Source organism: Myotis lucifugus, unplaced genomic scaffold, assembly GCF_000147115.1.
Source record: "Myotis lucifugus unplaced genomic scaffold, Myoluc2.0 scaffold_247, whole genome shotgun sequence".
Taxonomy (NCBI): domain Eukaryota; kingdom Metazoa; phylum Chordata; class Mammalia; order Chiroptera; family Vespertilionidae; genus Myotis; species Myotis lucifugus.
Window position 1 is genome coordinate 201,507 of NW_005871295.1, and position 13,624 is coordinate 215,130.

General features: G+C 60.2%; 1 protein-coding gene across 1 annotated transcript in view; it reads right to left on the reverse strand.

Moving 5' to 3' along the window:
- The window catches only part of GLI2 (GLI family zinc finger 2), a 163,377-nt gene that overhangs the window by 13,426 nt on the left and 136,327 nt on the right, over nt 1-13,624 (reverse strand). The window contains exons 5-8 of the mRNA XM_014464383.2: nt 8,386-8,587; nt 6,936-7,149; nt 5,938-6,060; nt 3,268-3,402 (exon numbers count right to left, since the gene is read on the reverse strand). Of these exons, the coding sequence (XP_014319869.1) occupies nt 3,268-3,402; nt 5,938-6,060; nt 6,936-7,149; nt 8,386-8,587 (674 nt within the window). The remainder of the gene's footprint in view (nt 1-3,267; nt 3,403-5,937; nt 6,061-6,935; nt 7,150-8,385; nt 8,588-13,624) is intronic.

Sequence of the window (13,624 nt, forward strand, 5' to 3'; positions counted from 1 at the left end):
CACTCACTTCCCCCGAGCTCAGTCCTCCCTGAAGCAGGCGTGTCACTCACTACCCCCGAGCTCAGTCCTCCCTGAAGCAGGCGTGTCAGTCACTGCCCCTGAGCTCAGTCCTCCCTGAAGCAGGTGTATCACTCACTGCCCCTGAGCTCAGTCCTCCCTGAAGCAGGCATATCACTCACTGCCCCTGAGCTCAGTCCTCCCTGAAGGGGGTGTCACTCACTGCCCTGAGCTCAGTCCTCCCTGAAGCAGGCGTGTCAGTCACTGCCCCTGAGCTCAGTCCTCCCTGAAGCAGGTGTATCACTCACTGCCCCTGAGCTCAGTCCTCCCTGAAGGGGGTGTCACTCACTGCCCTGAGCTCAGTCCTCCCTGAAGCAGGTGTGTCACTCACTGCCCTAAGCTCAGTCCTCCCTGAAGCAGGCGTGTCACTCACTGCCCCTGAGCTCAGTCCTCCCTGAAGCAGGTGTGTCACTCACTGCCCTAAGCTCAGTCCTCCCTGAAGCAGGCGTGTCACTCACTGCCCCCGAGCTCAGTCCTCCCTGAAGGGGGTGTCACTCACTGCCCTGAGCTCAGTCCTCCCTGAAGCAGGCGTGTCACTCACTGCCCCTGAGCTGGGCCGTGTGGACATGTGGGTGGTGCCCCCGGGACTTTTATGTCCCCATTTGGGCTGTGTATCTACCTGGGGTGGAAAGAGGTGGTGTTGGAGGCTCACACAGTGGTGCAGGGGACACTGCTCCTTGCTCCCTCCCACTGGGGCTTCCCCCTATAGGCAGGGAGCGCAGGTCCCATCCTCCCCTTCCTCGCCCTTGCCCTCGGCTCCAGGCCTGTCCTGCTGTATGCCAGTCAGGCTGGGCCTACCTCTCAGGGGAGGTGGGGGGGGGTGTGGAACATCAGGTCCTGCAGTCCCTCCTCTCCAGCCCCTCTCTTCTCTCGTTCTCAGCTCCCGCTCGTTTTCACTGCCCCCCCTCAGCCTCTAGACCCACACTGTCCAGTGCGCCAGTCACTCCCCACTTGTGCTCTGAGCCCTGAAATGTGGCTGCTCCCAGCTGGGAGGGGCTGTAAGTGTAACACACCTGTTTCAAACACAGTGAAAAAATAAGGGATGTCAAATGTTCCAATACTTTGTTTTATATTGATTACATGTTGAAATGATAATCTCTTAGATATACTGGGTTAAATAAAATATATCATTGAAATGAATGTCACCTGTTTCCTTTTACTGTCTCTTACGGGTTTGCTCCTACATAATATAAAGTGACACGTGGGTGGCATTTGTGGCCTGCAGGGTCTTCTCCTGGCGATGCTGCTGTGGACCTTTGAACCCCGCAAGGCTGTCCGAGCTGGACACCGAGGCCTCGTGCCTGAGTGACAGGCCCCACTGGCGGGCACGCAAACGCCAGCGTAGCTGCAAGTAAAACCTACAGCACCTTGAACTTCCAGGGGAACCTTCTCTATTAGCCTCACTTTCCATTTTTAAAGGTTTTCAAATGATGGGAATGTGCCCTGACAATGCCTCTCAGTTTTTCTTATTGGTTTACTTAGCAACAAATTGTTCATCATCGACTGAGGGCTCCAGCTCGCCTGTGCGCCTGCCGCCATCCATCTTCCCGGGAAGCAGACAGAGCTGGTGAGGCGCCGGCTCCTTCTCTCAGGGGCTGGCTCTTCCGGGGCAGGCGGAGGCGCTCACCTGCAGCTGCAGGGACAGCCCAGGCACAGGCAGGAGCCTGCAGCGGGAGCCCTCCTTCCCGCCTCTGGACCCCTCTGCCTTCCTTTGAGGAATCCCTCCCTGCTCCTTGGGGCCAACTCACTCATTACTGAGCTCATCTTGTCATCCTGGTCTCACTCTGCCCGGCCCCTGCCAAGCCCAGACGCCGCCCCTTCTTCCTCTAATGGAATCTGATCTGTCCCATAACTCAGCTCCCATGTCCCTTCTCCACCTCGGACTCCTTGACACAAAGAGTATAGATAAGACCCTGCCTCACAGGTTCTACACCAGCTGGGTGATGGTCCGCTAGGACATCTGTCTCCTGGATGAGAATGTGGGAAGAAAAACCCAAACACAAGAGAAGCCCACAGCACTGGAGAGCAACTGTGGCACAGATGGAGGAAGCGGAGGGGGTGGGCGGTGCTCTCAACCTGAGCTCCCAGCGCTGGGGAGAAGGACGCTCGCTCAGGGTGGCTCCTGGGTTCGGGCACGCGTGTGCATGTGCGTGTGCGTGTGCGCCCCCCCTGACAGTCACGCTGCTAGTTTAGTGTGGGGCTCATCTTTACAGACACTCATTCACCAGGAGTGAATGCTGGGTTGAGGTGTGGGGGCTTGTTCTTGAATTTAAGTTCTCTTCCGGGTGGAGAAGAGAGGCCCTCGGGGCTGGTGTGAGGACAGGGAGAAGGAGGCAGAGGGGCGACCAGGCATGGGCTGCGCTCTCTGCTAAGTGGTTACGCTGGGGTCATATTCCATCTCCACACCCCTGTGCAGTAGGACTCACCCCACACAGGAGGAACTCGGCGGCTCACAGAGGCTGAGTGGCCTGTTCTCACCTGTTTAGACTCGCTGCCTGTGGTTTGAAGCCTGGTGCCTCCACGCTGAGCCCCACGCCTGCTCATCCCACTGCACAAACTGCCCCGCGGCCGCCACAGCAGGTGCCGCCATCGAAGAGCTTACGGTGGGACCAAGGCGAGGGCGCACCCTGATGGGCACCCAGACCAGGAGGTCTTCTCTGGCCTGCTGGTCTGCCAGTACCAGGCATGTTCACGCAGCCCCTGATCGGGCGGAGACAGCCACCTGCACCTGTGCGGGTCGCTAAGCACTGCCTCCAAGCGGAAATGGCCAACTCCGTCCTCCACGGGAGGAACTTCCTTCAGGTTTCGGGGCCAGGATCGCTCTTACCCTGCCATGCCGGCTGGCTTCGCTGACCTCACTGCCCTCTCTGCATTGGTTGCCAGGACCCTCAGGAAAAGGGTTTACCAATGAGCTACAGCTCAGAGGACTTGGCTTTGCATACTAACTGGACTCCTGACTCCCTTTTATTGCTCATTTCCCCTGAATTGTCCCGTTTCCTGGTTTTTCTTCTAATCTCTTGTACTGCATATGTATCTGTAAGCCCCCTCTTAGACACAGGCCTGGATAAGGAATCATGCTGCCCACTGGCGAGGACACGGCACCCCTGGGAGCCTCCTCCTCCAGCCCCTCCTCTGTCTGGGGCCTGGCAGGCTGCAGGCTCCCTGGGCCCAGGCCGTGCCCCCGCCGGGCGACGGGGCCGGGAGGCTTACATGCACCAGCTGCTCCTGCGTGTCATACTCCTTGGTGCAGTCCTCCCAGTGGCAGTTGGTCTCGTAGATGACCACCTCCGCCTCCTGCTTGCAGTCGTCCCTGTCCAGGTCTTCCTTGAGGTCGGCCAGCTGCTCCTGGGGAGGAACAGAGCACACCCCTGAGCCTCGTCCAGCAGCCAGCCCTGCCCAGAGGCTGCCGTCAGCTCTGCTCAGCCTGTGCCAAGGCCCCGGGCTGTGCAGGTGCACACACAGGCACGCGCACACGCACCGGCTTTCCCAGCCCCTCCTCAGCGGGCTCCTGCCCATCACTCTCCCGTCACACAGCCGTCCTGGGCCCCTCCCTCCTCTCGATGCCAGCTTGTCATCACCAAGGCATCTCGCCACATCCTGAGTCAACTGACATGGCGAGGAGAGCAGGAGCGAGCAGGCAGTGGCTTTGCTGTTTGGCTTGGTTTCCCCTGCGAGGAGCCTGGTGGGCTCACAGGCCCTGCGGTGGGGCATTTCAGTCACAGGGTCTGCTCTCCACGGAGGCAAGAGACACCCAACAGGCATCTGGCCTGGCCCTCCAGGCCTCTCACTTTCCTACTGTCCTCTCCTCCCAGCACACCTGGATTCGAACCCAGGACAGCGCGCGGCTGGTTGAATGTGCTCGCACGTCCTCCCGGCAGCAGATCCATGGAACAGCCTGCAATGGGGGCTTTCTTCCCGCGCTGCAGCCAGAAAGGAGGCTCGGAGGGCTCCTCGCCCTCCCAGACACACAGCGAGTGTGGAGGCCTGGACTTGGACTCCATCCACCCCAGCATGGAGCCCACACGTGCCCATTTCAAGGTGACAGGCCTCCACCCAGTCACAGGTGCTTCAATTCAAAGGGGACAACACGTTTTACTCCAAAACCAGCAATAGACTGAGCATAAATCAGCGCCACTGCCTGGGAGGGAACGGGAGCTGGTGGAAGGGAGGCACCTGAGCCCCGGGCGGGAGGAAGGCCCACGAGGAGCAAGGACGTCAAGGGCTCCCGGCTCCGCTGCCTCCCGATGTTCCACTGGCCCGCCTGCCGGGCAGGCTCCGAGCAACGCCAGGCAGAGTGGCGTTAGGATGACCTGCTTCCCATTCAGACTACCTACCACCGGCACAGATGTCCTGTCTTTCAAAACAGCCTCTGGGGCAAACATTATAGCTCAGGCTGACGGGGAGACCTCTTCCCACAGTCAAGAGCCCCCACAGACTCCAGACACTCAGCCTCACTCCTCACACTGCTCTGTGGCTAGGGGTGACATCAGCACCCCAGCCCCTGCGGCCGGGGACCCGCCCTCCTGGCCGCCCTCGGTTGTTTGTGAACGCACCTTCCAATCAACGCACGTGTTCAATGCATGCGCTCTGAAAAGGAAAACGAGGTGTCGTGCAAGAAGTCCCCCGGCAGCTCCGGGGCACATGCCTGACTCCTTAGAAAGGGGGACCACGTGCCCGCTCCGCCCTCACCCTCACAGGAGACCTGGACCCGGACTGCATGCTCTGCTGATTCAGAGAAGAGGCTGCGGGGACAGGCGTGTGGGGATAGGGATGGGGATGGCGGTGCACCCGGCCCCCAGGGCGCGCTGGGTGTCTTCCTAGCCCACAGGTTTGGGGCTGAGGCAGGGAGGGAGGCTGGGCTGCATTTTGTGCCAAGGGAGAGCATGCCCACCCACCTTGCAGGAGCCGGGTCACTGAATCAGGACAGAGTGACACGGTGACAACCTCCTCATGATAAATGGCTCTCCTTTTCCTTCACAAATGAGGAGCCCAGCTGGGCAGGCAAGAGGGCTTACGGGGCCCTGGGCTGGAGGGGATGGGGGGGGGCTCCCTGTGCTCAGTGTGGCCTCCACCCGTCCTCGCTGCTCCCCGTGCTGCTCTCCCCAGGACGTGCGCCACCCTCATCCATTCCCACCGCCCGATGAGGGCCGCCCCGTGGAAGCCACGCATCACACTAAGAGGCTTTGGCGTCAGCGAGGGGAGAAGCATTTGTCACCAGCCCCTCTGTCTGCCTGACAAGAACAGAACCCAATATTTCATAAAAATTAAGTGCCCGGAGCATGCCCAATGGCTCGCAGTCTGATAAAGGATGGCGTGACAGAGGCAGGGAGGCAGGGACAGCAGGCCTGAGCATCGCTGGTGTCAGCGCTGTGACAGGGTAGTAACGGATGGAGGCCAGGCCACCGTGAGAGACGGGGTGGGAGGCCCGTCTGCGCGGTCAGCACTCACCCTGAGCCCTTCCCCCACAGGCTCTGCTGCAAGAGCTGGACTGTCTGCCTGTCCTCTCGGATGTTGGACCAGGAGGCAGGGTCTCCTGAGGGACCTGCACAGGGTCTCAGCCCCGCAGGACCACCCTGGCTGTGGGTCGCTCCGTCCCTCACCTTCCCTGTCCTTCCCCGTCACCACACACTCATTCCCTCACCTGTGCATGGAGTCCTTGGAAACTAGATTTCACAGTTACCATGCACCAGGCCCGGTGTAAACCCTGATGGCCTGGAACCAAACCAGACCCTTCCCTGAGAGGGCCACCTCCCCACAGCGCCCGGTGCAGTGCAGGAGGCAGCAGAGTGACCCGGGGCTAGGCTGGGCACCTAGTTCTGCAGGAGGGTCAGGAAAGGCTGAAGTGGCAGTGAAGGGGGCAGGGCTCCAGGGGCAGGTTACCTGCGTCAGGGTCACCGGGGAGGCTGGTCGCAGGCCCTCGGCCTCCGTCTTGACCTTGCTGCGCTTATGGATGACGATGGGGTTCACGGTGCTGCTCACAGCCGACTCGCTGTTCTGCTTGCTCTGAAGGGGTGCAGAGGAGAGCCTGTCACTGGGGGCAGGGGGGACACCCCAAACCTCCGGACCCTCCCCACACAGCCTATCTGGGCCAACCCTTGTGTTTGGAGTGGGAGAAACTGAGTCCTTCCAGCTTAGTCCCCAGCCAGGGGCACGGCCAGGAGAGAGCCCCACGGCCTGCCAGCAGCTCGCACCACGTCCACGGCGGCGGAACAGAGGCCTCTCTCTGGGAAGGGCGCTCGGAGGACTGGGTGAAAGGGGGAGGGACTGAGAAGCAGGGGTTCACGGGGATGTACCGCACAGCACAGGGAATACAGTCAGTGACACTGTAATAGCTATGTATGGCGCCAGGTGGGTGCTGGAAACATCGGGGATCACTTTATAAAGAATATGATTACCTAACCACTGTGCTGTACACCCGAAATTAATACAAAATAATACTGAATGTAAACTGTAATTAAAACATAAAATTAAAGAATTTTTTAAAAAGATGGTCTTTGGTGAATCCATGCTCCAAAACTAAACTGCACGATATTACTACTCATTAATCCATTTCATATTCTGGGCACGGAGCACCTACACTGTGCTGACTGTGAATTCTAGGTCTCCCCGTCTACTTACCTGTCTGCTGCGCAGGCGACATCAGAACTGAGGCTGGGCGCTGCCCACAGGAGTGGGAGTGGTGTCAGGACCCCTCCCAGGCCTCCCACCCAGCCTCATCCAGCCCCGGCCTTTTAGTCATGTGGCCTCTCCACAGACGGCACCCCGAGCCACACCCGCACCCCGAGTCCTCCCGCACGTTGCCAGAGTGAGATGGGGACCGCCAGCCCTCGTGGAGTCGGATCATCAGTTGGCCCGCTCCGCGCCCTGCACCCGCCTACCTGGCTGGCGTCGTTCAGACAGTTGCTGCTGCTGCTGAGCTGGGTGGGCGTGGTGCTGATGGAGGTGAGGGCCATGGGCTGCTGGGCCAGGAAGGTGGGGGAGGGCTGGATCAGGGGTGGTGTGTGTCCGAAGGCCGAGCCCAGGCCCCTCTGCTGGCTCAGGATCTGCTGGTAGGCCACGGGGTTGATGGGATGGGGGAAGGTGAAGGCTGGGCTGCAGAGAAGAGCAGACGAGGTGGTGGAGCGGAGGAGAGGGAGGGGGGCCAGGGCTCTGTTAGGCCAATACTTCCTGGGCAGAGAAGGCCTTGCCCAGGGATCGGATGGGCATGTGCTCACCTCACCATCACCACGGCTCTGCCTCACTCCGAACCAGCAGTGGCTCTCCACTGCGCCATCCCAGGCCTCGCCTTTCATGCTTAGCCTCCAGACCCAGCCCCAGGGGCAGCCTTCACCCTGGCAAGTTGGCCCCCAGATTCCATCCCACCCCACCCTGGCCCTTCACGGCTCTGGTGCAAGGCGCAGCCCTGCTCTCTATGAGCCCCACTTGGCCTCCAAAGCCGTTCTAAAGCCCTCGTCCAGGAAGTGAGCCCTGAGCCCTCCAGGGCACAGCCCCCTCTTCTTCCCCGCCTACTGCACTTGGGTCTACATGGCCACTCGCACTAGCCTCTTTCCAGAAGAGGCCACTGAAGGAAGAAGATGGCCCGAGGCTGAGCGTAAAGGAGCTGTGGCTCTCCTCTGCTCCCTCAGATCCCACCCTGACGGAGGGCGGGGATCGGCGGCCGTGTCCTGAGAGGCCCTGCGGACAGTATGGTGTGGGCCTCCTGGAAACGGGGCCCCGGGCCCCGTCATCCTCAGGTGACCGCAGCCAAGGCTGGCAGCCTCACGGGACGGAAGCTAAGCCAGCTCACACCCTGACCCTCAGAGATGACAAATGCCTGCTGTTTAAGCCGCCAAGTTTAGAAGGAATCTACTGTGCAGCAAAAACAGCGGACATGTCTGTTACCACTTCTACTTCTGGGTCCTGGGCCGAGCTCTCCCAGCAGTCCTAACACCTCTGGCCTCTCGGGATGCGCAAGGGGAGCACATGGTGTCAGCCGCGTCCTCAAACAGAGGGGCTGGGCTAGTGGCGTTGACGAGGTTGGGGTGTGCCATGCGGTGGCCATGTGGGAGCCTGCTGCCAGCCAGAGACTCACTCGCATGGCCCCGGTCAGTGTCACTCACCCTGTGTGCCCCCAAGCGGGTCCGGGACCTGGCTGCCCCACGGCACTCCCTTAAATACTAGGAATGTCACCTTTGACTTCGGGACCGAATCTTTCAGGACAGGCCCGCCAGAAATTGTGTTTGGGGTAGAAAGTCCTGTCTTTCTTCTCTGGTGAAAGTGCTGACCCTCCCTACTTGGTCCCCAGTCCAGCTCCCAACTCCCAGCCCTCCGCTCGCCGGCTGGGCTCACCTGAGGGTGCCCGCCGACAGGTGCCCGTAGGAGCCGCTGGCGGCGGAGCTGCTGCGCGAGTTGTTGATGTAGGCCACCAGCGAGTTGGGGGAGGTCCGGATCATCCGCTGCAGGTCCAGGCTGGCATCCGACAGCGGGGAGATGGACAGCGCCCGCTTGCGGCTCAGGCGGGGCGTCACCCGTGGGCTGGAGAAACGCGACACTGTGGGACAGCCAACCCAAGGCACATCAGCAAAACGTGTTTGGGGGGGGAGTGAGGGGGCAGGTGGACTGCAGGTGAAGGACAGCTCTGCCGTTCTCCAGTGGTGGCCTCTTGGGCCAGGACTTAGCCACTTTCAGCCTCAGTTTGCTCATCTATAAAATGGACTGATCCACACGAGGTGTGGTGAGGATTTAAGAAGCACAGGTCAGATGCTTGAGTGAATCCGAGCACTGAATACCGTCAGCGCCCTTCCTGTTCGGGATTCAGGGACCAGCTGGACCCATCAGTGCCTGACGCAGGACAGCCAAGTGCACAGGGTACGTGAACCACCCACGAGGCCAGCACCAAATGGTTGCCGGTTCGCTTCTCAGTCGGGGCACATACCTGGGTTGCAGGTTCAATCCCAGTTGGGGCATGTATGGAAGGCAACATATCGATGTTTCTCTTTCACATCAATGTTTCTCTCCCTCTCTCTAAGCATGTCCTCTGGTGAGGATTAAAACCAAAACAAAGGGCCTGGCCAGTGCCCAGAGCCCCTCTGTCTGCCCAGACCCGCCCAAGCTAGCCTGACCTCTAAAAGGCAGCTCAGTCTTCCTATTTTGAGTATTTGCTATTCATGTAGATGAGATTATAAATACTATTTGATGCAGCTTCTTCATCCAGCGCTAGTTTGTGAGATTGCTCTTCACTGCTGTGTGTAGCAGTCACTGGCTTTTCCATTGTTGTAGAAAATTCCATCGCGTGACTCTGTGGCCAGGGTAGCCTGGTATGTCCCTGGGGGAGAGGTCCTATGTGGTCTGAGCCCGTCTGAGCAGGCACCACGAGCAGGGCCAGGCCGTGGGGAGCACAGAGTGTGTTCAAGCAGCCAGTGGGGTTGTTTACAGGCCACCCCTCCAACCCGGGCCCACTGACTAGAAGACGGGGGAGGGGGGGCAGGGGCCAGCAGGGCACAGGGAGAGGCTGTTCCACACAGGTATTCAAAATGCAGGGCACAGCGGCCAGAGAACTAACATGCGCCTGCTGAGTGCTGGGCACTTCTCACGCCTCCCTCATCCCCTCACCACAGCCCTGGACTAGGGGACCCCTTTTCACGGAGGACACCGGGCTCTGGAGAGTCTGGACAGGGTGGAAACCCTGGTGTGTGGAGACGTGTCCAGTGATGTCAGACCATTTCTAGGCCGCTGTGTTGTCCAGAGGAGACCCAGGGCCTCGCCTGGGGTGGGGCTGCAGGAGGAGCTATCTGGAGCCAGGGCCGGAAAGCCCCGGGGCAGGGAGCCCCAGCAGGGGCAGGTCCTCCGCCCACCCTGCAGTTATGCATGAACAGCAGTCTCGCCTGACTCCCGGGAGATACACGCCAGGACTCCCAGGGGATCCTGAGAGGGACAGGAGCACACCCTACACACACTTGTAAGTGTTAAGTAGTTTCATCTTCATAAGCACCCTATACGGAAGGGGCTGTTACCAGCCTCATGGTACAAATGACAAAACATTTGTCCCCGGCAGCCTTGGCAGAGAAACAGGTAGATGGCCACCAAAACCACCCACCTCACAGCTTCTGCTCAGGGTGGGGAGGGGAGGTATCCTGGGAGGGTGCTCCTGGCGGGGTGAGGTGGACAGCCGGCCACACAAACCTGATGCTTCGTGGCTGCCTTGGCGCATGCTACTTAGCCTCCATGAGCCTCGGTTTGCCCGCCTGCACAGGGGGCAGTGTGCCTGGCTTGCAGGGCTGTCGTGAGAACACATGGAGTGTAGGAAGGGTCGTGCCGAAAACCCAGCAGAGCGTCCACAGGGGGACTGTGAGTTGATTCAACTTCGTCAGGGGCCAGGAGGACTGGTGGGCAGGCTGAGCCCAGAGTGATGCCTGGGGCAAAGGACAGCGCATCTCAAAAGGATGACGGGGCCACCCCGCAGCACAGCGTCCCTACACACTCGCTCACCTGCCCGTTCGGGCATCCGCTAGCCTCTTCGTTCTTATTCACCGAGTCACACCGCGCCCGCCCTCACTTTAAAGGGAACTCAGAGTAAGAACAAAAGCGTTAGGAGCAGCTGGCAAATGGGGAGATGTGTGTGGGGAGACAGCACATCATGTAAAGCAGAAATGCACGCATCTTTGTGATACGATTTTACAAAAATGTTTTGCTAATATTTGGATTTCCACCCTCTCTTGCGCCCTTAACAAGAGGAAACAGGCCAAATCTGACAGTGACATTCATCTCCGTTATTCCCACCCCTCGAGGGAAATGTGTTTATTAATGCGCCTCTTCCCTTGATAAATTACTAAACAGAAAGAAAAGCCTGGCACTCATTCCCCGTGGCTTCTCCTGTGATTTATGACCAGAATTGGTGGAGCCGCTGCATCCGCTCCTCTGTGGATGCGCCCGTCCTGATGTCCGACGGCCTCCGGGCGACCAGCCACAGCCTGCCCTAACCTAGGCGGGCCCGACGCGGCCCATTCCAGCCGCCGCTCACGTCCAGACCCTGTCTCACCACTAGTTCTTTCTTCCGCTCATTCATGTGTTTGTTCCTCACCCAGCAGACCCTTGCGCAGTGCTGACAGTATGCCGGGCAGCGGCTGGAGGCCGTGGGGTCTGCAAGCAAGGAGGACCCCGGCCTGTGCTCCTGGAGCTCAGCTTCCAGGTGCGACATGGGGATGCTGGCTACCCGCCAGCAGGGTTCGTTAGGTGCCACCTGTGCTGGGTTGGCCCAGGTGGTCCCGAGTGCTCAGGGGGTGGCTGCATTCCCCGGGAAGGCGGGGAGGGCAGGAGATGTGGGAACAGCCCTGGACCTAGGAGACACAGGTTCCCATCTGGCCCGGTAGCTCTGAACTGGGTGGCTTTGGGTGAGTCACTGAAGCTCTCTGAGCTGGCCCCCCACCTGTAAGACAGGCCAACAGCACCTACCTCCAGGTGGCTGTGGGCTACTGACCAGCGTATCCATAGCTCTGGGTGGACCGCCTCTGGACCCAGGAACCTGGGCTGAGGGCGGCCAGAGGGATGCAGGGATCCGAAGGACCCAGGAGCCATTTTTGCTCCAGATGCTACTGTCGTCAGCACTGGGCTGGGACACACCCTCCCTGGGGACAGTGGGCCGTGCCCCTGTGGCAAGCTCCTGGGACCCGAGTCCTCGGTGGTGGGGGGTCCTCCTGCACGGCCCACTCTCACCCAGACCTGTTCTGGACTCACCGAGGAGAGGCTCTAAGGACATCCAGCCGAGGACCTGGCCCTGCCCACTGAGCTGCTCGCAGCCCCTCACCACCCTGATGGGGTGAAGAGGGGGCCTGGGCTTCAGAGCCTGACCAGCCCCGGGTCCTGCTTCTGTGATGTGGGGCTCCAGCTCAGCTTCCTCACCTGTAAAGTGACTTCAGAAGGCTTGTCTCACAGGGCTGTTGGCGCAGGTCTAGCAGGTGGCCCGCATGCCTCACTAGCTGCGCCTGAGCAGGGCAGCCTGCCCCCGGACCCCAGCCAGGCCTCTCCTCGGCCTCTCCTTGGCGGCAGCTGGCCAGAACTGCCTGCCGCGGGGCCGCCTCGGTCCCTCCGTCAGCTCCGCCCGCCTCGCTGCGGTGTGATCAATGTAATTGGTTTCTGAAACCCCCCTGGACCCACAGGCAGCATAAAGCACGGGCGTCAGAACGGAGGTGACATCCGAGTCAAATTAGTGTCAATATGACAATAAAATATACAGCCTGGAGGAGGTATGGGCTGTAAACAGACAACATTTCAATCGGAAACACTTCCATCTTCCCAATGCGGTGGGAGTGGAGGGAGTGCTTGGCGGCGGCTGAGCAGCTGGTAAATCACCGATATTCAACCGACAACAAGAGAAAATTCCACGTTAGGGCGCTGATGACGGCGAGAGAATCCCGCTCTCCAGAGAGCCCTCGGCAGAGGGTAACCGTGGGTCCCTGACTGGTTATCTGCTGCCTTCCAACGCCCCCGCCCCCAACGTGCTCTCTGGCTACAAGTCAGATCCTTTAAGAACCAGAGGCAGCGAGCCTCCACCGGCCCCAGGAGGCCAGAGCTCCCATCAGAGGGGCCGGGCTGGCAGGGAGATGCCCTTTCCTGCCCCAGCCTGGTTTCCCTGGGAGGCCTGCAGGGCTGGGCTCTCAGCAGGCGCCCCACCAGGGCATCCCCTTCCCGCCTCCCCTCCCCACGCCATGCTTTCCCCTACGGAGGGTGCCTGCCCGTATAAATGAGATTATTTTAGGCTCGATGGAGACAGAGACAGGGACGTCTTCCTCAAACATGATCAGGTTTCCCATTTTAAAAAAATGCTAAGTTCCATTTTAGCATCCATTTCTTCAACCCCCAAAGGCGAGTCTATTAAAAGTATAGTATTAAATAAAGAAGTGTGCAGATGGCCCTTGTCTGAGGTGAAATTGTGCCGTTGGTTTGCCAATGAGTGGACGGGGCCTGCTCTGCTGGATGCGGACCCCAGAAGCCGTCCCACACCCTCCAGGCAGCCTCAGCCTGCAGACCTGCCCCCACACCCTCCAGGCAGCCTCAGCCTGCAGACCTGCCCCCACACCCTCCCAGGCAGCCTCAGCCTGCAGACCCCGCCCCCACACCCTCCCAGGCAGCCTCAGCCTGCAGACCCCGCCCCCACACCCACACCCTGACTTGACAGTCAAAGCCCCAGAAAGTTTTCTCTGCCCCACTGTTCTGCCTCCTCTTGGGCTGTGAAGGAGGTGCTGAGAGAGGAGGCTGGGGGAGGGGGGTGGCCTTTGTCCTGCCAGGAGCTTACAGGGAGCAGCGCCAGGAGGGAGGACACGGTGGCAGGGCCTCGCTGTGTCCCTCGCACCTAGAACAGCGCCTCACTCAGCCTGAGAAGCTGAGATGCCTCCCAGGCCGGAGCTGGAGGGCGATGCCTCCCTCTGAGCCCTGAGCCCTGAGCCCTGAGCCCGGGCGTTCTCAGGACCGAGGGCAGGGTGACAGCAGTTGGTGTGATGAGTGTCAGTGGCAGCTGACCCGAGCTGGGCGTCCTTGTGCCCACTGTGAACCCACCTCCTCACTCCCTGCCTTCCAGTTCTGATGCCCAAGC